We start from the raw sequence: 27,634 nt of genomic DNA, 5'->3' as shown, positions 1-27,634 counted from the left end.
GGGGGGGGGTGGGGGGGGGGGGGGGTGGGGGGGGGGGGGGGTGGGGGGGGGGGGGGGTGGGGGGGGGGGGGGGTGGGGGGGGGGGGGGGTGGGGGGGGGGGGGGGTGGGGGGGGGGGGGGGTGGGGGGGGGGGGGGGTGGGGGGGGGGGGGGGTGGGGGGGGGGGGGGGTGGGGGGGGGGGGGGGTGGGGGGGGGGGGGGGTGGGGGGGGGGGGGGGTGGGGGGGGGGGGGGGTGGGGGGGGGGGGGGGTGGGGGGGGGGGGGGGTGGGGGGGGGGGGGGGTGGGGGGGGGGGGGGGTGGGGGGGGGGGGGGGTGGGGGGGGGGGGGGGTGGGGGGGGGGGGGGGTGGGGGGGGGGGGGGGTGGGGGGGGGGGGGGGTGGGGGGGGGGGGGGGTGGGGGGGGGGGGGGGTGGGGGGGGGGGGGGGTGGGGGGGGGGGGGGGTGGGGGGGGGGGGGGGTGGGGGGGGGGGGGGGTGGGGGGGGGGGGGGGTGGGGGGGGGGGGGGGTGGGGGGGGGGGGGGGTGGGGGGGGGGGGGGGTGGGGGGGGGGGGGGGTGGGGGGGGGGGGGGGTGGGGGGGGGGGGGGGTGGGGGGGGGGGGGGGTGGGGGGGGGGGGGGGTGGGGGGGGGGGGGGGTGGGGGGGGGGGGGGGTGGGGGGGGGGGGGGGTGGGGGGGGGGGGGGGTGGGGGGGGGGGGGGGTGGGGGGGGGGGGGGGTGGGGGGGGGGGGGGGTGGGGGGGGGGGGGGGTGGGGGGGGGGGGGGGTGGGGGGGGGGGGGGGTGGGGGGGGGGGGGGGTGGGGGGGGGGGGGGGTGGGGGGGGGGGGGGGTGGGGGGGGGGGGGGGTGGGGGGGGGGGGGGGTGGGGGGGGGGGGGGGTGGGGGGGGGGGGGGGTGGGGGGGGGGGGGGGTGGGGGGGGGGGGGGGTGGGGGGGGGGGGGGGTGGGGGGGGGGGGGGGTGGGGGGGGGGGGGGGTGGGGGGGGGGGGGGGTGGGGGGGGGGGGGGGTGGGGGGGGGGGGGGGTGGGGGGGGGGGGGGGTGGGGGGGGGGGGGGGTGGGGGGGGGGGGGGGTGGGGGGGGGGGGGGGTGGGGGGGGGGGGGGGTGGGGGGGGGGGGGGGTGGGGGGGGGGGGGGGTGGGGGGGGGGGGGGGTGGGGGGGGGGGGGGGTGGGGGGGGGGGGGGGTGGGGGGGGGGGGGGGTGGGGGGGGGGGGGGGTGGGGGGGGGGGGGGGTGGGGGGGGGGGGGGGTGGGGGGGGGGGGGGGTGGGGGGGGGGGGGGGTGGGGGGGGGGGGGGGTGGGGGGGGGGGGGGGTAGGGGTGGGGGGGGTAGGGGGGGGGGGGGGGTGGTGCGGCGTGGTGGGGGGGGGGGGGGGGGGGGGGGGGGGGGGGGGGGGGTGCGGGGGGGCCGGGGGGGGGGGGGGGTGGGGGTGGGGGGGGGTGTTCGGGGGGGGGGGGGGGGGGGAGGCGGGGGGGGGGGGGGGTGGCGGGGGTGGGGGGGGGGGATAAGACTCTCTGCATCAGCAAGTTCTCCATCCGAAAAATGGACAAATGTTAGGTTGGGGGGTCTACAACATGAGGAACTCTACCAAAGGCCCACCGCATTCAGGGTAAAGCGCCGGAAACCACTGCTTTAGGGGGATTTCAAAGTTTTTTTGGGGGGCAGGGCCGCTATGACTCTCCCCTCCACCCCCCCCTCCCTTGTGGGTTCTCCCCTTCCCACCCTCGACTCCCCCACCGGTCTGAAAGGGACTGGAGGAGATACCCACATGGCAGAGCAAGGTGGGGCCAGCCGGCTTCCCGGCCAACCAACCTTGAGCCTCGGGGCCCCGCCCCCCGTGCCTGGTGGGGAGGAGGAAGCGGGGAAATGGGGGGGGGGGATGGAAAGAGCCGCGGTTACTTTAGGGTGACCGACCAAGTGGCCACAATGTGTCAGTTTCGCGAGTAGCGGCAGCCTCTGCAAGCCATTGAAGAAAAGAGAGGGGAGGGGGGAAAAAGGGGTGGGGGAGAGCCTTAAAGGAGACCAGCCGCGGGGGCTTAAGGAGTCCACCGGGAAGGGGGGGGGTGCGCAAAAGACCCCTTTCCTAACCCCCCTCCTCTTTTCTCCCCCGTTTGCAGTTTTGCACCGAGAAAAGGTGGGAGCGCGTTTGATTCAGCATCCGATTGCAATTGCATGCATTAAAAAAAAAAACCCATCAAGTGGAGGAAAGGGGTGGAGGGGAAAAGGATTTCGCATGGGGAAGGGGATCGTGTTTCCAGATCCTCTCTCTGTCTCTCTCTCTCTCTCTCTCTGGCCTTTTCTGGTGTAATATTGTTTCTGCTGCAGATCCCTCTTTCCATTTCCAAAGCGGGGAGGCGATAGGGAGGAGGGAAAGGGGGCTTCTTTATTTTTTCTTCCCGTGCAGCTTTAAAAAGAAAAAAAACCTGTTGGTTGAATTTGTATTCGATTCCACCGAAGATTAAACTTGCCCTGTAATTTTGCTTCCCCTCCGTTGATTCGTAGGAACAGACGCCTGAAGGTACCAAACATGTAGCCAAGGAGGAGAGAAAAAAACCCAGAGCAGCACCGGCCGAGGACTGCCAGGTACCTTTCAAAAACTTGGATCAAGTTGCGTATGTATGCCTTTTTAAAAAATTGGGCGGAGGGGAGGTGGAAAGATTGGCCCTCCGTTGGAAATCCTGCCTCTAGGCGACTAGTTGCATTTGAGCAAAAGAGTTTTGGGAGGAATTGGGCATCCTCTTCGAAGCGGTTTCACCCCCCTTCTCTGGAAATTCTGACAAAATCCCGGCAAAGAACAAACTTTCTACGCTGATTCCACACTTTCCTTTTTGGCAAAGAGTTGGGCGGCTGCTTCGAGATGCTGGACGGTTCCCGTGCATCCAGTCCAGCGGCCTCTGTTTTCCCTGCTTTCCTGAACATCTTTGATCCCAAGTACCATTTGGACTGAAGGCTCAACCCCCCTCGGAGATGGAGCTCCCATCCCTTGTCCTGCTTCCATGAAGAGCTTGCAAGGGGAAGGACAAAAAAATGCCAGAATCTCAACCCAAGAGAGAAGGAAGTTGGCAGATTGTTTTCTTCTGAAGGACAAAAAGAAAACCCCAACCTGCATCCATCTACTTGCTAGATTTTTTGTTTTGAACAAAGAAGCAAAAAGCTACAGCTTTCTTCTGTAGCATCCACTTGCGAAATCGAATTCTGATCACCCACAAAATACCAAAGGACCGTGTTTTGCGGTGGGCTTTTGCAACGAGACTGCCCTTTCCATGATTTGCAGAAAGGTCCTAAGAACTTCTGCCGGTCTGCAAGCCATGGGGAGTCTCCGGAGTGGAATGAATTGAGGGTGCTGGTCAGTGCAGGTGTCCGTGAAAGAGGAAAAAGAGACGAGAAAGAAGGACAGAGGAAGCTGTCAACTGTTTAACGGGGGTCCCTCCAAAATGAACTGGTTGCCTCCTTCTTGAAAGCGGAAGAGAAGTCGAGAGGGGCAGAGAGGAAGAAAGAAAGAAAAGAGAGCCAGGAAGCAACGGAGGTGCGGATCCAGGATGATGCCTCTTTTGGAGATAGCTGCCCTGCTTGTCACCCTGGTTGGGGTCTGTGTGTGGACAGACGACGGCAGCAAAGTCATTTCGGATCGCTATGCAGTGTACTGGAATAAGACCAACCCCAGGTAAGATGGAGAAGAGGTGGGACACCTCTCTGTATTGCATGCTGAAGCACAAGGGTTGTGCGATTGTTGCCCCCCCCCCCACATATAAAAGTGCATGCATTTGGTGTGGGGTGGAGGTGGTGGAGGGCAAAGGAGATAAACATTGGGGTTGTAACATGGCGTACTTTTGGTAGGGCCGCTCTAGGGTTTGGGAGGCAGCCTTGAACTTTCCAAGCTTTTCGTGGTCAAGCTAGGCAGTTCTTTATTGGTGCCCTGGTGGTTTGAAGAAGCACCTTCGTTTAGTTAGACCATGCAGGAGAAAGACAGAAGGATTAAACTTCTTAACAGCCTGTCAGTTCTTTGGGCAGGGAACTTTAACCAGGTGAAAGATGCTTATCTCTGTCTGAGGGGGCTCTCTTTCTTTCCCTTGCCTCCTGCTACGTCCCTGTATCCCAAAAGGGGTGTGGGCCAGCTCCTTGTGACACCCCCCCTCCCCCCCCGCTAGCAGTGGCAACCCCCTTCCCATAGATTCTACAACTCTGGTGAATTTCTTGCTGAGTTCCAAAGATTTGCAAACTGATTCCGGTATCTTGGGGGAAATGGATTATTCATATTTAGGGGTGGGGGTGATGAGACGTTGGGTGGGGGGTGTTTTCCCAGACCGTCTTTTCTTTTAAATATCAAATGGCAATGAATCGTTATTCCTTTCCCCTCCCCAAGAAGGCACTGCCAGTCTGTGTTTTAAAATTTCATTTGTCTGTCAGTTCAAGCAGAAGTTGGGTAAGTTGCATTGGGGATTCCGCTCACTGCTGCCTCCTGCCCCCCCCCCCCCAACCCAATGGCTGTGAAACAAGCGGGGGGGGGAGAAGATATTTTTCTTAACAGCTGTTTTATGTTTGGCATCTGAACCACACACACACAAAAAAAATCATTCATCCAGAAGCCAATTCTGGGGAGTTGTAAGTAGGTGCAGCCAAGGAGAACACACCGATAACAATTTTCAGAGGCACGGCAGACTGTAAAATCAATTACACCTCACTTAGGAGCTCGCATCTTGTCAAATTAAAACACCAGCCTTTCTCTCGCGCTCTCACCCCCTGCCCTGGATGGAAGTGTGTTGTGTTGACTTGCCTGTTCTTGTGATTTTGGCTCGCCTGGCCCCTACGGACAGGGGGACCGCTTCTCTTGTGAGGGGACTGGTTTCTTTGGTGTCTTCAGAAGGGTGGGAATTGTTTTGGGGAAACATCGTTATCTGATCCATGTGGAAACCAGGAATGGTAAAGTTGGGGAGGGCGGTTTGGTGAAGGCTGACTGGTTCTTGCTTCTAAGTGGAAAAGGCTAGCTAATGGGATAATGACGTCCAAAGGGTTTCTCCCAGTTTGGGGCAACTGAAGATAATTTTTAAAGTGCTGGGCTCCCATTTTTCCCTATGATGTTAACGTTGGTTTGTTCTGAGGAGAGACTTAAGAGATAGGCCCTTTTAGCTGTGCACTTCAGGTCAGCCCAAGTTCCCCTGTTCCCTTGTTCTTTGCGCATACGATGTTCCCCTATTGGGATGCAAGGGAAAGAGAACCTTTGGCAATGAAATGGATCATGAACACCATTTTTTCCTTCGTTGAATTATGTTCCCTCTTTCTGGAGTGATGGTGAGATTCCAGAAATGGGTTATCTCCGGAGGAGCTCCGAGCAGCTTTATGAAGTGTAGCTGAAAGGTATATGATAAGAACAAGTAAATAGCGATCACCGTTGATGTGTGGGACCAGAGTTCTCAACCCAACCTTTTCTTAAAACGTTATGGAGCACATTTAAAAAGGCATTTGGAAATCTTCTTCTTTGCTTTCTCCATGTCTTCTTCTGCCTGAAGTCGACAATAGATTGGAATAGAAAAATTAAAAGATGTCCTGTCCATTTTTATCGCAGTATTCCCCACCCCCGTGTTAAAAGTGCAACTGTGTACAGCTTCAGAATTTTGATAATGTTTTTAAAAAGTATAATTCTTGGGGGGGAAAACCTCTTCTGTTTTGTGCTGGGGTTGGGGAGGCACAAGTCAGAACTCCCCCCAAGGTGTGAAAATCAGACAGTTACCAGAACAGCAGTGTCAACATATATATAATGTAAATAAAAGTTTCTGCGGTCGATGGAAAATATTTATTGATGGAGCGCTATCAAATTATTTGTGGGTGCAACATTTCTCACGGGTTTCTTTGGCTTTTGCACTCTTCCCTGATTATTTGCGAGAGGGCGTCACGCCGGGTATTGTTTGGTTCTCTTAGCTACCTGCTGATGGGGGAAAGATCTGTACGTGAATGCGAAAATGTACCTTTTCTGTCCAATTGTGCAGAGAGCCATCCTAGACATGCATGGAAAAAGTCTTTGTCTCAAGCTGGTTTTATAAAGAAAAAGAAAAAGAAAAGCCCTCTTCCCCCCCCACCCTCCACGCACATCTTGATGGAAGATAATTTTTCCCTCCATTCCCCACTCTTGCTGTGAGAGAGCTCTGAGGGGAACCTTTAATAGAGAAATGATTCTCTTTCCAGACCGTTTCCTGTCATTATGAATGAGGGGCTTCATACTCGAGATGAAATGTTTTAGATTTGAGGGAAATTCACGACCGTATTTCAATGAGGGCCACTGTATGGAGGAAAAAAGGGGGAAACTCACGAGGCAGCCGAGGCCTTTCTTTATCTGGGGGTCCTGAATTACTGTTGTTCTAGTCTGTTGCGTTGCCTGTTATGAAATGATTTGGGAGAATGAGAAAGCTCTAGAGTGGGTACGGGTGGGTTGTAAGCTTATTCATTTTGTGCAGTCACCTGTATTGTTAGAGTACGTCCGCGACTTTGGGTTCTATCTTGGAAACACCCTCTTTTCCCCAAAAAGCAAAACAAAATTGACACAGCTACTTTCTGGCCTTAAAAAAGAAGGGTGAGCCAGCGTTTTACGTCTCCCCGGGTCCACAGCTGAAACCTTTCACATAGGTTTGATTTCTGGTAGACAAACTGGATATTTGGCTTTTGTTATCATTCATTCCGCCCCCCCCCGCCCCCCGCTTTTTTTGTGGTGTTTAAACGAAGGATTGTGGTTCCTTTCCATTTTCTTCAACTGCTTTTTTGTTTGTTTTTGTTTTGGGTTTTTCTGTTTTCCACACAAAAGGTTGAGCATTAATGTAGTTAATATGAGATCGATCCAAATGGGGGAGACCCATGGCCAGCCTAGAGAACACAATCAATGTTTCGGCTCAGTTAATATGGCTTAACATTTCTTGCCATGAAGTTGAGTGTTTTCAGGGCAACTGTGTCGTGTGCGTGTGTGTCTTAATTCCCACAGGTTCTCGGGTTATTGGTTGCTGTGGTACATCCGTTTAGAGAAATAAAGCCATGTTCCTTTCCCTGGATGGGTTCTTTTTTTAAGCCCATGATGTGGATCAGTCATCACTATCAGACACACATTTCAATTTATTACCAAAATTGGACACTTGGCATAGGGACCGAGATTTCTACAAAACCAATGTGACCAACATGGCATAGCGGCCTCAAAGATGTTGAGACGAAGCTGCGTGATGGAAATGAACCAATGGATTTCCACCATTTCCCCCCTGTTATCTAGTGAGAGGTGGCAAATTTAGTCGGTGTCTTTGGGAATGAATTACATCCTATGTTGGGCTTGTGAACTTTTTATGTGAATGTGCCTGAGGCTATCTGGAAGCACGTATTAACTTGGTCGGTTTCAGATTTCTGGAAATCCTTCAGGAGATACCTCCCTTGCCATCTGTACTGTTGGGGATTTCTTTTGCTTTCTCCCCCACATTCAAAAATTGTGCATTGAATGCTTCTTAGAGAAACAAATAGCTTTTTGTTTGACTTAACAGTAGCATAAAATCATCCAAAAAGTATTCCCCGAAAATAAGACAGTGTCTTATATTAATTTTTGCTCCCAAAGATGCGCTATGTCTTATTTTCAGGGGATGTCTTATTTTTCTGTGTTCTGTTCGTCGGGTGTGCTTCCAAACAAAAACTTTGCTATGTCTTACTTTCGGGGGATGCCTTATATTTCGCACGTCAGCAAAACCTCTACTTCGTCTTATTTTCAGGGGATGTCTTATATTCGGGGAAACAGGGTATTCTCACATTCACTTGAGAGATAATAGGTGCCTTTAATCTTACATTAAGCAAGCTAGGAGTTGTAGTATGGACCCAAGATGGGTGAACTGCTACTTCCATCGGGTACAATCCACCAAATAACTTGGAAAATATTTGCCTTGAGTAGATAATGGCCAACAACCTAGATAAATAGAAGTTACTGGTTTCCTTTGGTCCTTCTTTTTATTCTCACACTCTCGACAAGCTTAAATATTTGAACAGTTTGCAAAAGCAAGGAACCCACGGTCCAGTTTCCCATTAAAACCAAGCATAAATTGACAACCCAAACGGTTGCCATTAGTTCATTGTTAGTGTAAATCCACTGCAGGTTGGCTAATAGTATTCAGTTCAAAAATGGACGCTATATCTATTTCATAGCTGTGATTGGATCGCGTGTTGCATCCCCCTCACCAGGGGAAAAATGGAAAAATTCAAAAGAGGGGGAAAAAATTGAAATCTTATATATGTGTATCTTTTCTCACCCCCCTTCCCTTTTTCCATTTTATTTTTCCCCTCCGGAAACCAGTGTTTCAATCTTGTGGCACATGTGCCTTGCCTGGGCGAAAGGAATGCCCTCCTTGATAATTGTGTCTGAATTAAAAATCAATTGTAAATTGAGACACAGGAAGCTTCGCCCCTTCTGAATGTAATTTTTGATCACCCGCAGGCATCCTTGATATCTTCGACCCGTCATAGTGTTTTATGTGGTAGCCATGGGTCTGGAGAACGTTAAGAGATGTTTATTAAATACGTCTCTATGTAGGCTGTTGATTGAAATATCGGCGGGAGGGATAGGTTAGGCACAGCCAAGGGTGTTCGCTCTCTCATGTGCTTAAATGAAGAGAAGACTAGGTATTTTACTCCAAAATTAGCAAAACCAAGCCAAACTGCAGTAAAAAGCTGGGCATCTCCTAGATGGAGCAGCAGAAACGGCTGCCATGTTATATTTCGCTCATTGCAAGTGGGAAAGAGTTCTTGCCATGTTGACTCACTCATACGCTGAAATTCAATATTGTGTATCAGATCTCAAAGTCACCGGGCGATAGGAAATGGTGAGGAAAATATTGCTTCGCTGGAATAACACAAGTCGACTCCTGATAGGAAAGGTTTGTTAGGCTTTCCTAGGACATCCGTGGGGTTATTGTGATTACTGTTATTTACACGTTTCATACAGTTAAAACGATACCAGTATTCTGCACAGTTTCTCAGGTGATTTTAATGTTTTGATTGCCTGAGAAAGGCAGAGCGATTCCTTGCGTTTCTCGTAAATATTTGGTTGTGCTGGGGCCAAACGGAGTACCCCGTGATGCTCGTGAGATCACTGCTGTGTCAACGTTACCTATCCGCTGGCTTCAGACCTACCTTTGAGCAAACTGGGGCATCTGCACTGACTTTCGATGCAATGCAAAATTTGCTATCAGTGGCACGTCTGCTTTTGCGAAGGTGTGTGTGTGTGTCGTGTGAGTGCATGAGGGAGATGATGAACCGGGGCAGGGGGGGGGGGAGGGATGGGGGATGAATGGCCTCATTCCGAGGAGGCTGTATGATTGTGTTAGAAACCTAAGTAAATTCCAGTTCTCCTTGCTGGAGTGATTGGATACATCATCCTAAAGTACGAGAAAAAAAGATTTGTTTCTCTCCTCCTTGTTACCTGGAACAGCATAATGGGCAGTTTTACAGTAATTCCAGAATGACAGTTTTCTTGTAACCAAATGCCATTCTTGAGGAGGCTACCATGAAAAGGAAGAGAGAGAGAGATGGGTAAATGACTGGCTATTTTCTCTCTCCATTTGCTGCGCAGGACATCCCATTATTTCCTTTTACTTTGCCCCTCCCCTGGCCTGTTCAGCCATGCAAACATTTCTTGCCTCCTTATTTATCTGTTTGTAAAACTTTCTTTTTTTAGGAGGGAGATTAGCTGCAGAATGCTTTGCTTCTGGATGTAAAAATGTCTCTCCTGAAACAAACCAACCCAAAGGACCCCACAGAGAACTTCAACCATGCTCTCTTTCTCTCTCATAGACATCTTTTGAGGGAGTGGCTGGAATAGTGTGTTTCTGGGTCAAGAGAGAGAAAATGTGGATCTCCATGCAAGCTGTTCTATCAGATACTGCACAGAAAGCAAGCAGGCATTGGCTTTAAATGCTTGTCTGGTGTTCAGCTATCCATTATTAGGCACCAAATTCTGGACTAGAGGATTAGTCAGACATTCCTTATCGACTTGTTTGGGACAAATCACAAGGCGCTCAGCTGTATCATTTTAGAAATGCCTGATCAAATCCTTAAACGGAGTGGCAATGGCCATTTGAGGGGGAAAAAATCTTGATCTAGCTGAGATTTTCTTACGGTTTCCAGCCCAATTTTATCTAGATGTGCAAAACATGCGCAGATGGTTTGAGTACATTTGTAAGATGTGCACAAACATGGCCAATTTCTCCCTTTTCCATTCTTGTCCGAGCATGGAAAGCAGAACGAATGATTCTGGGTGCGTTTTAACGTGGTGTGTAAATGTGGTTATTGAGGAAGAGCATCCTCAAAGAATCTACTCTTGCGCACGTGCTGGGAGTATAATCAGTGGTGGGATTCAGCCGGTTTGCACCACTTCGGCAGAACCGGTTGTTAACATGGTGCTTGTATTCAACCAGTTGTTAAATTACTTGAATCCCACCACTGGATCCGGTTGTTAAATTATTTGAATCCCATCACTGAGTATAGTCTACAACTACCGCGTTTCCCCGAAAATAAGACAGTGTCTTATATTAATTTTTGCTCCCAAAGATGCTCTATGTCTTATTTTCAGGGGATGTCTTATTTTTCCGCTGCACAGCTGCATGCTCTGGTGTTCTGTTTGACGGGCATGCTTCCAAACAAAAACTTTGCTACGTCTTACTTTCGGGGGATGCTTTATATTTAGCACTTCAGCAAAACCTGTCTTATTTTCGGGGAAACAGGGTATACATTGAGCATAGTCTACAACTATAAATTGGTTCAGATATCAGGAATCTGAGCAAAGTTGTCGACACGACTCTGAGGACTGTCTTCTTGGGTGGAGGATCCTTCTCTTCAAGTATAGAAGGAAAACTTTTCTTCGAATGAAGGTCATTGACCACGAGGTAACCTCCTAGTAGTCCTGGGGTCCTGTCAAGTGGTGAGATGTATTTTGTCCGTCGTTCCATCTCTTCAGATTTCTGATCCGGTGCAGTGTGAAAGGGCGGTGAAATGCTCCTTGCAGCTTAGCAGGATTAGTACAGAAGAAGAGAGCATCACAGGATAGAACAGTATGGTTGGGTTTTGGCCATAACCTGGCAGTAGGATCCAATTGACTTGGGTTGGAGAGCTTTGTCAGTGCAACTGGGACTTTGCAAGGCGCTGGATCGCCTCTCGTTCATAGTCATTGGCCACAAGAAAAAGCTCGAATCAGCCATCTTCACTTGAGCTATTGATTCCAGAGCAAAGCTCAATTTGGAGTTCCCCAGACTCAGTCACGGCTTTTAAATGTGGATTCTTTATTTCTGGAAGGTAGTTTCGGAGGGTAGCTGTGTTGATTCTTCAGTAGAAGAGCTGGATCTGAGTCTAGGTACTAACTTGCTTTGGGGGACGGGGGATAACCTTTTGAGGGTCAAAGCTCCTGTTATCATATTTGCTCAGATTCCTCAAAAGATGAGATTCTTTCTTGAGGTTGATGGGGAGCTGCTGGGTCTTCCAACTCATAAAAAATGGGGCTGTCAGTGCAGTCCGCTCTTCGCGTGTGTCTTTTTTTTTTAAGGTAAGAGACAACTGGATCCATGGTCCCTAATCTTTTTGGTAGGGTGATGCACAAGTCCAAATGTACTTGATACGGTGACCCAGTTAAAAAACAAAAAATCATGCACATATTTACCCAGTATTTCTTCTATGGGGCCCAGTATTTACAGGCTTCACAACCCATTTTTGGGTTGGGACCCACCGTTTTATTAGGAGACTATGGCCCTTTCCCCACTTCCCTTAAGCCCCGCGCTACTCGAGGAGAGTAGCGCGGGGTCCCTCGGCGCTCCCCACTGAGAGGGGCGGCGACAGCGCAGCCGCCCCGAAGCTGCTGCTGTCGCGCCCCTCAGCACGTGGCATCCCAGACGCTCTTCTGAACAGCGCCTTTTGACGACCCCGCACAGAGCGTGGGGTCGTGGGGATGCCTGGGCACGCACCTGGGATGCCGCGCGCTGAGAGCAGCGTGCGGCATAGGGGGGATGGAAGCGAGTGGGGAAAGGCCCTTAGTTTTGACATGGGGATCTGGCCTCTACTCAGTCCTTTAGTTAAATAGATCTTTTAAAAAAGATTCCTGTGTTATGTACCACCTGAGGGAATGCATCTCTCTCCCATATTCTGTGCTCAAGTCTCTCTCAACTGCAACCGGATCTAATTCAAATGGGGACTTTCTTGCCACTCATTCAGGCTGCAGCAAGGTGTACGGAAAACTGCCCTGTCCTTCTTGCCTATTTTTTTTTCTTGTGTCAAGAAATGTGTTTTGTTTTTCTTTTCCTCGGTGGATGCTTTTAGCCGGCATCCTTCCCCTCGTACCACAGTTCAGTCCTCTTAGCTGTTCTCCAAGGTGGGTGATTCATGGGGCTTAATAAGTGGTGGATGCAAACGAGGCCCCCGTTTCTCTTGCGAGGTTTTTTACTCGCTCTCTAGGGAGCACAATTGCATTCCCCACGGGTTATGCATTTGGAATCCAGATGCTGTCTCTGTGCAGAATTCACAATGAAGGGATGGGGCAGGACGGCTCTGTGGAGTGAAGGCAAACCCTTTCCAGAGTCACTTTCCGCCAAGTTCTGCCAAGCTGGCTTTTTGGGTCCATTCAAGGGAAAGGCAGTGGGTTGGGATTTGCTTGGAAAACTACCTCTCTTGAATGATTGACTTGCATGTGTCTGTCACCAAGTCTTGTAACCTTGTTGTTGGCTCTTCTGTATGTGAGCTATCATCTAGTTATCTGTCTTAACAACAACAATGTATTCTTGAGGAACAGGCAACCATGACTGTTTGGTAATATCCACTGGTTTCAAAGTCCTGTTTCCATAAATAATTTGTCTCTGGGTGTGAATACCTCCTGTCTGCATTTCTGCCAGGAGGGGGGGATGAATGCAACCACAGTACATGTCTTGTACTGTGATTTTTGTCTGCAGTATAATCTTATTTATGTATAGAAATATGTGTTGTGGGGTATATTTCCAAATCGCATACTTGCGTACACTCACAGAAATGTATGTTTCATGCGCATCTGCTTATTGTGCCAAAAAAAAAAGGATTTTCTAAATTATGCAGTTGGTGTACATAATGCTGGACACAAAGTGGAAACAGAAGAGGCTGGTCCCTGCCCTAAAGTACTTACAGTCTACATTCTAACAGCAGTGGGGTCAAGAAAACAAAGGGGAAGAGATTCAAACATTGAAGAGAAGGGAGGAATCGTGGGTTGAAGGGGGGGGGCTGTTTGGAAGAAGAGTGGAATACAAATGTGACATTAAAGGGGGGAGGTAAGGGCTAAGTAAAATGTATTTTTAGGCTTCCCTTCAACTGGGGATGTGAATTATGGGGTTAAAGATTTCATAGGAAAGGTGGGTTATGAGGAAGGAGCGAAAGAGTGTGCTAAAGGAAGAAAAGAAATAGAAATCCTCCTGTCGATGTGCATATCTGTTCTAGAGGTATAGTGACTGAACAGCCTGCTAATGCCAGCATGTTCGGTATACTCTTCACATCTGTACATGGGTCTTAACTTTAGGGCTTTGTCTGGCCCTAAAGATAACCCATCTGTTTATCTCTGCTCGTTCATTTAAAAAAAAAACCTGATTGTATTTACAGCACAAAGGAAAGATGTGTCTTTTTGTTCAGTGTGCACATCTGGCATTATAATATTCATGTATCTCAAGATCTGCTTGGGACATTTGCAGACAGAGTTATTACTAATGTGCGCATTTTTTTTGCCCCTTATCTCTGGCGATCCGAAAAGATTTGCGACATTGGTTTTAATTTTTAGTCGCTTCCATCCTGAGAGCGCAAAGCTCCTAACAATAGACTTGCAATGTGCACAGACAGATGTGCAAGAATAGTTTTCATCCTTCGCTTCAACCAGCCAGACTACTAGAAACTGAATTATTTCTTGTTGGAAAGCAGGAGGAAATTTTGGTTTTCTCACTTGTGACATATCACTTAAAAAAGAAACCTTTTCGGTTGGCAGCGGCCCCTGTGTTTTATTTTCTAAAGATCCCTCACTGTCCCGTTTGCCCCAGAGCCAGATGTTACATCCAGTTGTGAGTGCATGTTATCTTGGTTCCTCTTTTTAAAAAATTGCAATAAATTGAATAGATTAAAAAAGCGCCTAGCTTCTTTGAGTACTACAGTATGGAAAACGTTGACAGAATTGGAAAAGTTGACCAGCGCTTCTAGAGCTAGTTGCTTCGGCACCGACCTTGGTTTGGCAACCACAGAATACTGGAGGCAACACCACGAGCCAATAATAATTTTGCCTTGCACTCGGTGATTAAGAATGCCTTTCAGAGTGTCTTTCAGGCCCATGGAATGGGAACTGTAGTCGTGACTGTGAGCCAGTGCTGTTTATTACTGGGAAAACTAGTTTTTAAACAGCAGACCTGCACATTCTTATTAAGGGTCCCCGGAACGCGATAGAATCGCTTTGACTGCTAAAACCTGTGCCTGAGACTCCTCAAGCCTGAGGAAACCGTGCCACTCCAAAGCCCTTTCCCAGTACCCTGTTTCCCTGAATATAAGACATCCCCGAAAAATAAGACATACTAGAGGTTTTGCTGAAGTGCGAAATATAAGGCATCCCCCGAAAGTAAGACATAGCAAAGTTTTTTGTTTGGAAGCATGCCCGACGAACAGAACACAGGAAAAATAAGACATCCCCTGAAAATAAGACATAGCACATCTTTGGGAGCAAAAATTAATATAAGACACTGTCTTATATTCGGGGAAACACGGTATTTTAAAAGCCCAGTTGGCTCAGGGAAAAACAACCCACCATTGCCTCTCTGGTGCTGCAGTTCAAATTATTAAATAGTTGCTGGGCACAAAGATGTTCCTTTGCAAGCCCGGTATAAAAAAGCACGGCCGTTGTCTGTAAATAGTCGTGGGGAAATATTTGGTTGTTTCCGATCCCTGCCCCCAATCTGTTCTCACTTACTGTGGCAGGGGTGATACCGAGAATGCATTTGGGGTGATCGACCAAAGGATTTTTTGCACAGAGATACTTTTGTGTGCAAAACACCCCCCCGAGTTGCTGTGGTTTCCAATGCAACGCAGCTCCCTTGTACTTTCCCTGCTCCGATCCCTGTGCCAGCCAACGGCTCCCTTGCATTACAGGAGGGGGCTTTTCCAAGTTTTTTTTGAAAAAGCCTAATGGCCACACCAATATGTCATTATATTAATATGCCAATAGCTGGTGTGAAAAACAAAGAATACAAGAAAGCCCCCTGGTGGCAGAGGGAGGAAACGGCCACCACAGGGGCAGGGGAAATGGCTGATGGGTGGGCAAATTCAGATCTTTCCACCTACACAGTAGCCAGCCTTGCTTTGCTGCGATCTTTCCCAAAACTGTGCAGCAATGCAGGGTTTGGAAAGATTTCAGTAATGCAGAGGAAAATCCACGGGGTGTACGGAAGTGCAACAACGCTGTGAGAAAACCGGGGGGGGGGGGGAACTGCTTCCTAAAAATCTTGGGGCAAACCACCAATATGGCAGTGGCTAAAACCAGTGATTGCAGACTGCTTCCATGAAACCAGCTGGCAGCGTAAGCAGGCCTAGGGGGGGATGACTGGGTTTGAATGACTCATTCATGGTTTCCCAGGGCCACTGTGATTTCCACAAGCACGGAGACACCGAGGTTGTGCGGGAGGCAGGAGCGTCCCCTTTCAGATGTGGTGGACTCTGTGTCGTAGCAGGCCGTGCGCTCCGTGCTTCTCCAAGGAGGATTGTTTGAGGAGGGGTTAGGTGCTTGCGAGACCGGGCCCCTTCATCTGTGTTTGGTAACACAAAGAGCAGATTCCCCCGCCCCCCCAAAACGAAACTTGGAAGTGAATTTAAAAGAGCCCGCTCAGGCGAAAGAAATTTGGTAATGGCCATTCTGCGTGCCACTTCTGGAAGCTGGCCTGTTTGAAAATTTGCCCCTTTGTGATCTGCGGATGATTTACCTCATGTGTTTTTCGTGGCGTCTTTTTTGGGCCCTCCTGCTCAAGCAACGGACTTTATGGGGTCTAGTAACGAGGCCTTTGTTTGCTAAAAGAGAAGCCATTTTGTGGATTGTCGAAATTTCCCCCAAACTGACAGAAGCCATTGAGAACCTGTGGTTTACGGGCTGTGTCATGGCCTGTAGGCAGAACAAAATGTGTGTTTTCAGTGTTGACAGTAGAAAGTGCCATCAAGACACAGCTGACTTACGGGCGACCCCGTAGTATTTTCAATGCAAGGGACATTCGGAGTGTTTTCTGCAGGATTTTGTTTTATAAAGCACCTGACGTACTACCGGTAGGCTCTAGGACCACATGAGTCGTGGGCCGACCTTCTGTTTTGTCCACAGAAGCGGAAGCCATGGAAACTCAATTGTGTCGCTTCCAACTGTTCTGGTTTTCTGGAATACCTTTTAAATCCCAGGTCCCAGGTTTGCTGTATTGCCTGTATGGTGGCACCGGATGCTCCGTCTGCTGTCGTTCCCCCTCTCTCTGATTCTGTATCAATATTGGAAACGAGACCGTATGGGTTTTGCGTTCCAGCTATTCTGGCGCTGTGCGCAACCAGTTCTGTTGTGCAGCTAAACGTTCTTGAAGCTGGTTTACTAACCTGTCTTTGTTTTAGAAGCTTTACGGAGAGGCTGCCGGAGGGTGAGCGGGCTGGGAGGGGTGGTAAGTGAATCTGGTGAGCAGAGCCAACACACTTGCCGTTTTGTTAAGCGGGAAGAGCTCAGGCAGAGACGCTTGGTGTGAGAACACAGATATGTCTATTTTCTGCTATGGAATGTTGGCACGGGTGCAGCTGGTTTGCAAAGAACTTATTAACAACATCTTTCCCCCAGATGTAAGGGACATTCCCCCCCCCCCCCCCGGTGGATGTTAGGGGGTTCCCTGTCATGTATACATTGGTATGCTCAATCGCATGTAAAAAAATTTCTGGTCCGTATGTGAATTTTAGGAGCTTGTTGGAAGATTGGTTTGTTGTTCAACCATGAACCTGATCCGTCGCACCGAGAACTGCGTGTCTTCCTTTACACTCACGAAAGAGTGGTTTGAGTATCATTGCTGCCACTTACGGGCTGAGAGAACTTTACTACTCATAGCCAGAGAGAATTATTCTATTTTACTGAGGTGCTAAAACAACCTTTTATTTTGCATTTTTAAAATAATTGTGAGTTGTCAACAGCCATGAATGCTTCGGTTCAACAATAGTATATCTGTGCAGGAAATAAACGACTGACGTAAACTCTGAAACGTGACGTCTCTTGAGGGAGCCTCAGCTCAGCCATTAATTCGCTCAGTTGTGGCCACAGGAAATCCTTCCTTGGCTTCAGCCCCTCACATTTTTAATATGGGAAAGGGAGGGCAGGACTGCCTCGCTGGGCTGTTGTGACAGCGCTGTATACAAAGCCATGTTTGCACTGGGGACTGGGGAAAAAACCAAGGCAGAAATCTTGAGTGTGGGGCCCAGTGGATGGAGCTCCGCTATAGCAACTATGGCATGCCTTCTCCTTTTTGGTGGATCAGACTGGTAAAACCCCAACAGAAAAAATGTCAGCACACCAAAGAGCAACCCCCCTCCAACCTAAGCAGGAATGGCCTTGCATTTTGTTAAATTTTTCCCACTTTATTGGCATTATAAATTATGGTAAAACATTTAGCAATAAAAAGCAAATAGAATGCACCAAATACACACACATACAAATAGTTCCCATGAGTTTTGATTGTAATTCCAGCTCTTACCAATAAAAAGTCCAAACATAGATACCAAAAGCTACAATCCTTAAGTGCTTACTATTTTAAGGTTCAGATAAAAGGTGACACCTGATAATGAGATTGCAACATCTTTCTATAAGTCCTCCACCCTTGCTTGGGTTTGATTATCAAGGGTCCTGGGTTGGTTTCTAACAGAACTGTTTCCCAGTTTTTCCCACTTGGCAAATCTAGATCCCCCTGCTCTGAAACGCACCTGGCCGATCAGCGTTTTGCCACCAAGCGATCGGGTGCTATTCTAGCAATCTGCTCCCGGCCCATTGTCTTGGGGTGGCTTGGTTTTGAACCAGAAAAGACGCCCCCTTTCCCCCCCCCCCCCTGGCACTCCGACATTAATAGGTCTGTTGCCCCTGACAAAATTGCCAAAAATCTTTCGTGGCGAATGAACAAATGAATGAGAATGCCCCAGGACCTGGATAAATGGTTCCCCCCCCATCTTGTGGTATCCTGAACTGGAATATCGGGGGGAAGGGGGGGGGGACGGCGCTTACTTCTTGAAATGCTTGTGAGCCTTTTTTGCTTGGTGCTAAAACATTTTTCTCCCCTGGGGTGCCCCCCTTCGTATTCCCTCCTGCCTTGTTGATGCAGCTGTTCAGCTCAAGTGCCTCCTCCCGGTTCAGAGCTAATTACTGCTTAATGAGCCGCCAAACCGCGAGAGAGACCAAACCGAGGGGGGGGGGGGTTATGCCTACAGGTGGGAGCAGAAGTGCAGTGTGTACGGGGGGGGGGGGGGAAGCTGGGAGGGAGGTTTCACCCGGAACAAAAGCTCTGTTGGTGAACCCAGCAGAGGTAAAACAGTGTGAAGACCCAACCAACGTCACAATTCCAGGAGGGGACGAAAGGCTTTTTCACAAACAGCGCTGAAGATCTCTGCTGGACCCGGAAAGTAACCTGACATTTCCCTGGTCTAAAAGTACGTGTTAGCTAGGGTTGCCAACTCCGGATTGGGAAATTCTGGGAGATGTGGAGGTTCTTCCTGGCGAGGGGAGGGGCCTCGGTGGGATAAAATGTCACAGCAACAACTTCCAAAACGGCATTTTACTCTTGGGGGTCTGATCTCTGTAGTGTGGAGAACTGTAACGCTACCCATTGGAACTTTTTTCGATCAACGCAGAGGTGCAGTGATCGTTTAACCTTTTGAAAATTTGATTCGGGAAGCTTTCCGCTTGTTCGTTCGGGTTGTTCCCGCTCCATTAAATAGCTAGCTCAAGGGGGTTTAGTCATTCTGCCTTTTCCTAAGTGGGTTCTAAAGGAGGGGTGTCCAACTCTGGCGCCCCAGATGTTCATGGACTGCAATTCCCATCAGCCCTTGCCAGCATGGCCAATTGGGCTGTGTAACGAACTGATATCAGAAAACCAGAATCTCTATAGAAGAATAGGATCTTTATTGAAAGGCTGAAGTTCCGTTCCAAGGCTTGCGAGCAATGAGATAAAAACTGTAGAAAAGTGTCCAAGAGAGCTCCGTCCCGTCCCCCACAGAAACCTTCACACACCGGACCGGGCCAGTCTGGGAATAGCACCAAGTAATACAGATAACACAGACAGCAAAACTTCGCAGCAGGTGTTAAGCAGTAACTGACCAACATTCCAATCCCCTCTTCACAGGCTGATGGGAGTTGTAGTCCATGAGCATCTGGGGTGCCAGAGTTGGACACCCCTGGTCTAAAGAGAAAGGCAGCCTTTACTCCCGGGGAGTTCTGTTCAGAGGCTGGCAAGTCACAAGGGCTTGTCCGTGTAGGAACCAAGAACTGTGGTCCCAACGCAAAGAAATTGGAAATTATTTTTGCAGCCAACGAACCAACCAACCCCGGAATATTTTGATTTTGCCAGACTTGCTGAAGGTTTACATTAGAGCTGTGTAAAGCTGTGGATCGGGACCTTCACAAAGGCTGTCCCTTGCTGAATTGGACCTAAATTGATATTCATTGTCCGACTGTAGCCAGCCCTGGAGAAGCTTGCAAACGGAGTAGGGAAGCCGCTCATTCTTAGCATTTGGGTTTCAAAGGTAGGCTGCCTCTGGATGTGGAGGTTTCACTTGGTTATCAAAGATATTGCCTGGCCTTCTCTGTGAATATATCGAATCATTTTGGAAGCCATCTAAGCTAACTGTGGCCACCCCAGCACCTAATGGGAACAAATTGTGGGTTAGCCCCTAGTTTGATTCAGAGTGTGAAATGACCAAATAACCCCGTGTGTACTGGGCTGGAAACGGGGGTGTCAATTTACCCCCAAAGTAAATTCTCTTTCTCTCATGGTTTGCCAGTCTTTTCATTCTGCCTCTGCACCAAACTGAGTTCCTATATCCCTGTTCTTCGCAACCCACACTGACAGCTGTTATGGGGTAAATCTGGGAGATGTGGGTTCAAATTCCTGCTCAGGTTGACTTATTTCACTGGGGGGAACGGGGTACGTCGTGCTGAGCTCCCTAAGAGGACAGGGTGAAAATGTTCCAGAATACTGCTAGTTGTCCGGTTTGCATAAGTGAAAGATCCTCGGCAAGTGAAATACCAGGAGGAGAACTAGCACATTGCATTGAGGGGCTCACCCCCCCCCCCGTTGGCTGACTTGCTCAGCTCCGAGTGGCCTTGAAGGGCTTCACAGCTGCATGGCCATGATTGGATTTCTCAGTGACTGGCAGCCAAAACCGTGAGACCAGATTGCATTGAAAAACCCAGCGGTGATGAAAGATACGGAGTTTGGTTCGATGGCGTCAGATTCGTGGCGTCCGTTCTCATCGTTTCGCTTCTTCTGTGTTGGGACGGTCAAGTCATGCACATAGTAAATGAGACACCCTAACAAACCTGGAACTGTATTGAGGAATCCCTACTGTCAGTTTTTTTCTCTGTCTGCAACAGGATAGTTATTCATGGGACAAAATAACCTATTATGCTAGTAAATGTGCATTTTCCAAATATGTAATGGTTGGGTTTACATGTGCAGGACAGGGAAGAACGAGTTATAGTTTGCAGATAGCAGATTGTCTTTTGGAATAATCTGCTATGTTTCAAACTCCCTTCAAATAGGTTCTCTTGGCTTTTTTTCTCCTTGTGGCACTATGGCCCTTTCTGCACAGGCAGATTACAGTGCCCCAGGGACGGCAAAAATGCCGTCCCTGGGGAAGCGTTTGCACAGGAGCCTCCCTGGAGCGGCGTGAAGGCGCCGCTTTAAACCTCGCTCATCGAGCGAGGTTTTTGAAAAGTGGCGTCTTCCCGCTGGCGCGGTGTGGACCGCAACTTCAGGAAGATGTCGCTTTTCCCGTCGCCTCCCCTGGAGGTCGGAGGGCACCATGGGCGGGGCCCTGCAGCCCTCCAAAGCGATGCTGGACAGGCAGGTCAGTGGAGGCGACGGACCGGAGGTGTGGTGGATCTGCGGGGTTGCTCGCACGCTGCCGTGCAAGCAGTCCGTTGCCGTGCGGAAACGGCCTATGTTTCTGTTGTAGGTTTTTTTTAATGTGGAGGATCATTCAAAGCTGGAATCTGCCTCTTGCAGTCCGTTCTGTCACCTGTGGTCTTCGTCACGTCTTCACAACCGTATTCTCCTCCATGTGTGAACAGTTAACAGAGAGGCATATGCTGGGGAGGGGTAGGAGAAGGACTTTCCCTTCTTGCTGTTTCTCCGTTGCAATTATTCCCAAACTATTCCCCCACTTGGGGGGGTAGGCAAACAGTAAACATTGATGGGGGCAATAGGATTGGCCACCCTGTTCCCTTTTCTGCTCTAGCAAGCTGTGTACATGTGTGTGTATGTTGTGCCATTCTTAAATTTGTGCTGTTTTAAGCACCACCAGTTTCCTCTATCGGAAAGTCTGCTGTGATGATGCCTCTCGTTAGACCGCCAAAAGTTAACATTTCTGTCAAACTTCTCAGCTCCAACAGCAGAATTTGGGGGGTGGGGTGCACTTTTTTAAAGTGGTAGAATTGACACCAGTCAACACACTGATATCCCGTCAAAGGCATTCACGGCTGGAATTAACTGGGCTGTTGTGGGTTTTCCGGACTTTGTGGTCTAGCACTTTTAGCTCCTGACGTTTCGCCCACATTTATGACTGGCATCTTCAGAGTCATGTCACTTCTTAACAGTGACAGGAACGTGGAACCGGGCACCTGTAGGCAGTCTCCGCATGCAGGCTGTTTCATACTGGGAAAAGGCAGCTCTAGAGCTTTGTTTTCAAATGGTTGCCAGTTCTCCCAGTGTTTCGTGAAGGGGTTTGAGGTGAGGAACCCCCTTAGTATTTGTGCCTTAATCCCTAAAAGGGAGTTGTGTGTGTTTATTGCATTTCTCTTCTACCTTCTTTTCCCGAAATTAGGGATTGCTTAGTAGCCCTGGTACTAGTTATCAAAACCAGAGCTTCCTCCCGGAATACATGAAGAAGGAGTAAAGGAAAGCAAAGATCGAGCAGATGCTGTGTGCTGTCCTCTCACTAGAACCGGGGTCTGCAACCTGCGGCTCTCCAGATGATCATGGACTACAATTCCCATCAGCCCCTGTCATCATGGCCAATTGGCCATGGTGGCAGGGGCTGATGGGAATTGTAGTCCATGAATATCTGGAGAGCCGCAGGTTGCAGACCCCTGCACTAGAAGATAGGTGAAATGGCCTTCGGATCAGAGGGTCATCTTTCCAGATAGATTTGAATCCTAGTATCTCTGTGGTTAGGAATTAATCACAGCCCCGGTTTGTAGTTCCTTGTGTGCATGGTTCTCCAATGTGTTCAGGATTCCTGCTCCTTTCAGTGGAGATAGAGAACATGTGCGAGCAACATAGTGTGTTCTGACAAGCTGTTGCGCTTGAGATGAATGGCATGGCAGTTGACTGGTATAGAAATTCCATGTACATGAAGGGATCTCCCATAAGTAAGCAGAGCACTATTGACTCGCTTGCTTTGTTTTCTGAGAAATCCATACGTGGGTTTTCTGCATTACTCCCAAAAGTGGTGTGGGAGTGCATAGATGGGGAAAAGAGAAACCCACACGCACAAAGGAATAAGCCAAATTATTCCAAGCTGAGGAGAAAAGTAGGTGCTCTGGGATGCTGCAGAAGAGCATTAAAAAGCGTTAGCAGAACAAAAAAGAATAAAACTCCTGATAGAATATAAAAGTGTCTGACTGGTTGAGGGCATTTGGCAGGCCTCACTCAGAAGAGCATTGCATAGCTGCAGTGATATCGGTGCAAGGCTGTGGTTGTGAGTGGCCATGCTCCAGGGGCCCCCAATGTGGTGTCCGGTGCCTGCCAAGTGGGTTGAACCAGGTGGGTCTTTTGCCCATCGAGGCTTCCGATTGGCCCCTGGAAATTTGATTGTTTATGTGAATTTTGTAAGGTTTAGCTTCAGCAGCTGCTGCCACCACAGCACAAGGATCTTCACTGTGTGACTGAAGGAAAGCGGCGGCGGCCATTTTGTGGCAGTCTCTGCCTCTTGCGGCAGCCATTTTGTGGCTGTGCCCGCCACACCATGTCAGAATTCCAGAGGTTCCCACAGGCTCAAAAAGTTTGGGGGACCCCTGCCATACTCCGATCCAAACATAAGAAGCACAGCAGCCAATCAGTTTCCCTGGACAGCCAACCAAAACAGCACAGAGACCGAGGCCTTCTTCGACTTTACCTCCTAACTCTGGTATCTAGAGACTGTCTGTCTCTGGATGTGGCTATAGTCACCTCTAATGGACCTTCCCTCCATTAATCTAATCCCCTTTTAGAAGGTCCCAGAGCCAATGGCCTGAGCTGGAAATTGAAAGTCACAATGCCTCAAAGCAGAACTTCCATCTTGAGTAGTCATCCCAGATTTGGCCAATCCCAAGACTTCATACTACCTTCTTATCCTATAGGTCAGGACTGCTTATTTTTATTCCATTCTGCTCTGCATATTCAGGCTCAAAGGAGCTCACAAAAGTTGTGTCTCAACCCCAGAGACTGAGGTTCCAGACAGGGGCCACAGCTGAGAAGGCCCTGTGTTGGGTATTTTTCAGGTTTCACCCTCCAGTTCCCTCTGAAAGCAAATAACAAGGTTTCGTAGGTATTCCACAATATTCTTGCTATTCTTGTGCAATTTTGTGACTATTATGAATGTTTGTTTTCATGAGTCAAGTGCTGACAAAGTGGCGCGAGTCACATGCTGCTTCTAAAGTTTCCTAGCATCAAATTGGTTGGCTTTGGCACACACTTTTTGCTTAATGAATGGGTAGTGTTCTCTGTTCTGTAAAACTCCCATGTTCATTGGGGCTCTGTGTGAGCAATAATTGCAATACCTAAAACCTTTATTGTGAAACAGGAGGCTGCATCTTTTGCTAATGGAGGTTCAGAGTGTGTTTGTGTGCGCACTTCTCTTAAGCAGTTCAGCGCAGTTGTGGACCACTTTATCCTTAGGCATGGCGAGGTGACCTTTTGCTGTGTTTTGCTCCCAATAGAGTTGTCAAACATTCAGTGTATATTAGAATCTTAAAGGACCATAGGAAAAGAGGGCAGGTGACACCGGGGGGCTTTCCCCACTGACAGAGTTGAACTGGTTTCTACCTAGGTTCGCCCAGTGGTGGGATCAAATATTTTAGTAACAGGTTCCCATGGTGGTGGGATTCAAACTGTGGCGTAGCGCCAATGGGGCTGGCTGGGCATTCCAGGGGCGGGGCATTCCTGGGCGGGGCTGTGGCAAGGACGCAGCCACTGCGCTGGTCCTTGGGCGGGAAACGAATGCACGCAGGCACAGGCTGCCACGCACGCCGGTGCACCTCCTGCTAGACTGCTTCAAGTTCTGCGCGCTACTGCTGAGAGGAGGGGCATAACTAAGGCAAAAATCACGTGGCAAAATCACCAATTAGTAACCCCCTCTCGGCACACACAAATAATTAGTAACCTACTCTCGGGAACCTGTGAGAACCTGCTGGATCCCACCTCTGGGTTCGCCTCAGTGAATCCCCACTGCCACCGAGCTCCACATTGTTTTGTCTCAGTTCCCCCTCCCCTCAGAACTGCGACTTCCTTGTCAGTTATGAACTACACTTTTCTGCCGGAACAAGGTCGATACCGCTTCGAAGCTTCGAAGTGGGGAAGCATAGAAACAACACCTCATCCGTTCAACCAATCACGAGCCGCTTTTGTGGCATGTGCAGAACGGGAGAGTCGTGGCGGGCAGAAAGTGTATGTAACTGTAAACTGTAAAAACTGTAAAAAAAAAAGAATGCTCCCGTTTCCCGCCGTAACACAAGCGCCAATCACGATCAAGGAGCGAAACAGGCACCAAGATGATCCCGCCCACTTAGCTCGGTTCCAGGGGGCCAACTCAGTTGCTGTGGGGACAGCCTGGAATCGCCCTCCACTGAAGGGAACCAAGTTGACCTTAGCTCCCTTCTGTAGTGGGGAAAGCTGGAATATTTTGGAGTGGACAGCATTCCAAAGGGAAACCCCCTTTATTTTTCTTTGGGACCAGCACCATGTGCATTGGCTGGAATTTCTTGTTGAAAAAGTGCTGTTTTTTTTTTCAAAGACTCTCTCTCTTGAATTTCCACCCAACTGTGGGTTGAAGGTGCCAGCCCAGAACTTGAAACCCAAATGGAATATCAAGGAAACTACTGTCCAGGAATACCCCTGTCTCCTTACTTATTTCTGCCACTTGTTCAGTTGTGGGAGAAAAGAATGAAAGCATTAGTCTTAACTACCACAGACTATACTCTGCCTCAGAAAAAGATGGTATTAGGTCAGAGGTGGGATCCAGCAGGTTCTCACAGGTTCCCGAGAGTAGGTTACTAATTATTTGTGTGTGCCGAGAGGGGGTTACTAATTGTTGATTTTGTCACGTGATTTTTGCCTTAGTTAGGCCCTCCTCTCAGCAGTAGCGCGCAGAACTTGAAGCAGTCTAGCAGGAGGTGCACCGGCGTGCGTGGCAGCCTGCGCCTGCGTGCATTCGTTTCCCTCCCAAGGACCGGCGCAGTGGCTGCGTCCTTGCCACAGCCCCGCCCAGGAGTGCCCCGCCCCTGGAATGCCCAGCTACACCCCCGTTGTGCCCTGCCCAGCCCCACTGGTGCTACGCCACAGTTTGAATCCCACCACCCTGGGAACCTGTTACTAAAATTTTTGGATCCCACCACTGTCTGCAACCTGTGGCTCTCCAGATGTTCATGGACTACAATTCCCATCAGCTCCTGCCACCATGGCCAATTGGCTGATGGGAATTACAGCCCATGAACATCTGGAGAGCCGCAGGTTGCAGACCCCTGCTCTAGGGTAACTGCTGCCACCACCTGACCTTTGTAGGAATTTCCCATTGGGGAGGTTTAGTGCTCCCATCCTCCTTGCCAACTCTGAGGCCTTGCCTCTGTGTCTCCCTCTTACTCTCTCCTGGGTACCACATTGATTCTTTACAGCCTGGGGTGCCAACAGCCTCCCTTCCCCCTGGCACTTTCCATTTAAGATAGTGTGTCCAAGACAGTGGAGATCTATGCGGTACAGAGAACTGCTACCAGCACCCAACGTTAAGAAGTGTTTACTAAAAAGAAAATGTTTACAAGCATGATTTCAGCACATCGTCAGAGTGAGCAAGGGATTGAGCAAAAGAAACTGAGGACGAACACAATTCCTCTGCCTTTTTTTTCTGTCCATACCCGACCAATTGTTAAAATAGGGCAGGCTCTTACGCTTAGGATGTTTCAGCTGCCTACTGATTCTCCCATTACCTGGAAGAGATCCTTTAACTCCTTGCGCAAGCACATGGTCAAAATGGCTGCTGCCCCCAGAACTCCAGAAAGATTGCTGTTTCCTTCAAAAATCTCAGGTAGAAGAGCCCCTTCCTCTCTGCTTCCAAGAGTTTTATCAGTCCCCAGTCCCCACCCTTTTGATCTGGTCAGTCTGGGTCAGTGGTGGCGAACCTATGGCACGGGTGCAATCAGAGCCCTCTCTGTGGGCATGCGCAAACAGAGCCCCCCCCCCCCCCCACACATCTAGGCTGGCCTGGGCCACTGGGCTTGATTATTAGCATTAAACCTAAGACCTAGTTTTGGGAGGCAGTGTAGGTAACCCTGTTAAGTGCTGTTAAATCCCACTGATTTTCATGTGAAGAACTTAAGCGTGATCCTTTACCTGGGAGTACGCTTGGTTGCTGGCAATGGGGCTTGCTTCTGAGTAAACCTTCCTAGGGTCGTGATTCACCTGTTGGAAGAGTTGCATGGTTGCTTCAAAGCAAAGCCACCGACTACCACCAAGCTTACTCCAGAGTAACGCATGCCTCGGAGCCAACCGTTTTTCTAAACTGAAACCTCAGTATTCAGGTTAAATTGCCCTGTTGGCACTTTGCAATACATAAGTGGGTTTTGGGTTGCAATTTGGGCACTCGGTCTCGAAAAGGTTCGCCATCACTGGTCTGGGTCAAGGAAGCTTTTCCTGCTGGCTCCAGGTAGCCCTTCTTTCCTTTGTAAGACCTCCAAATCTGTGATACCTGCTTAGAAAGGGGCATAACCAGAGGTGGGATCCAACCAGTTCTCACCACTTCTCTAGAAGTGGTTACTAATTTTTTCTGAGTTCCGAGAAGGGGTTACTAAAGCAACCTCCCTGCCCAATAGGGAGTGGAGGTGCGTGTGTGCGGCGGCGCCACTGTTTGAATCCCACCACCATCGGAACCTGTTATTAAAATTTTTGGATCCCACCACTGGGTATAACCCATCCCATTGTCTCTAGCTACCTGTATTAGCATTTCTAAAGATAGCTGGGCAGGGTTGGGATTGTACCCAGCAGGAAAAAAAATGGTGAAAATGTTTCCTTCAGACCTCAAGCGGAGGGAGCCAGTTCTTCACAGGGACTATATTATGCGGAAGCGTACACTTTCCTTGACTGCTGAACCTCAACTGACTGTGCTAACATCTTTATCTGAGACAGAGTAGAAGACTGTACAGATC

The 27,634-nt window shown here is 49.7% G+C and overlaps 1 protein-coding gene across 2 annotated transcripts in view; it reads left to right on the top strand.

Moving 5' to 3' along the window:
• Positions 1-1,878: 1,878 nt before the first annotated feature.
• The window catches only part of EFNA2 (ephrin A2), a 201,373-nt gene continuing 175,617 nt past the window's right edge, over positions 1,879-27,634 (top strand). The window contains exons 1-3 of one of the 2 annotated variants that reach the window (XM_048498383.1): positions 1,879-2,125; positions 2,494-2,574; positions 2,829-3,655. In XM_048498383.1, coding sequence (XP_048354340.1) covers positions 3,531-3,655 — 125 coding nt within the window. In that variant the 5' untranslated portion in view covers positions 1,879-2,125; positions 2,494-2,574; positions 2,829-3,530. Of the gene's footprint in view, positions 2,126-2,303; positions 3,656-27,634 lie in introns of those variants that run through there. The other variant, XM_048498382.1, reaches the window with a different exon arrangement.

The sequence above is a fragment of the Sphaerodactylus townsendi genome, linkage group LG05 (genome assembly GCF_021028975.2).
Source record: "Sphaerodactylus townsendi isolate TG3544 linkage group LG05, MPM_Stown_v2.3, whole genome shotgun sequence".
In the NCBI taxonomy this organism is placed as follows: domain Eukaryota; kingdom Metazoa; phylum Chordata; class Lepidosauria; order Squamata; family Sphaerodactylidae; genus Sphaerodactylus; species Sphaerodactylus townsendi.
This window is presented reverse-complemented; position numbering and strand designations above follow the sequence as displayed.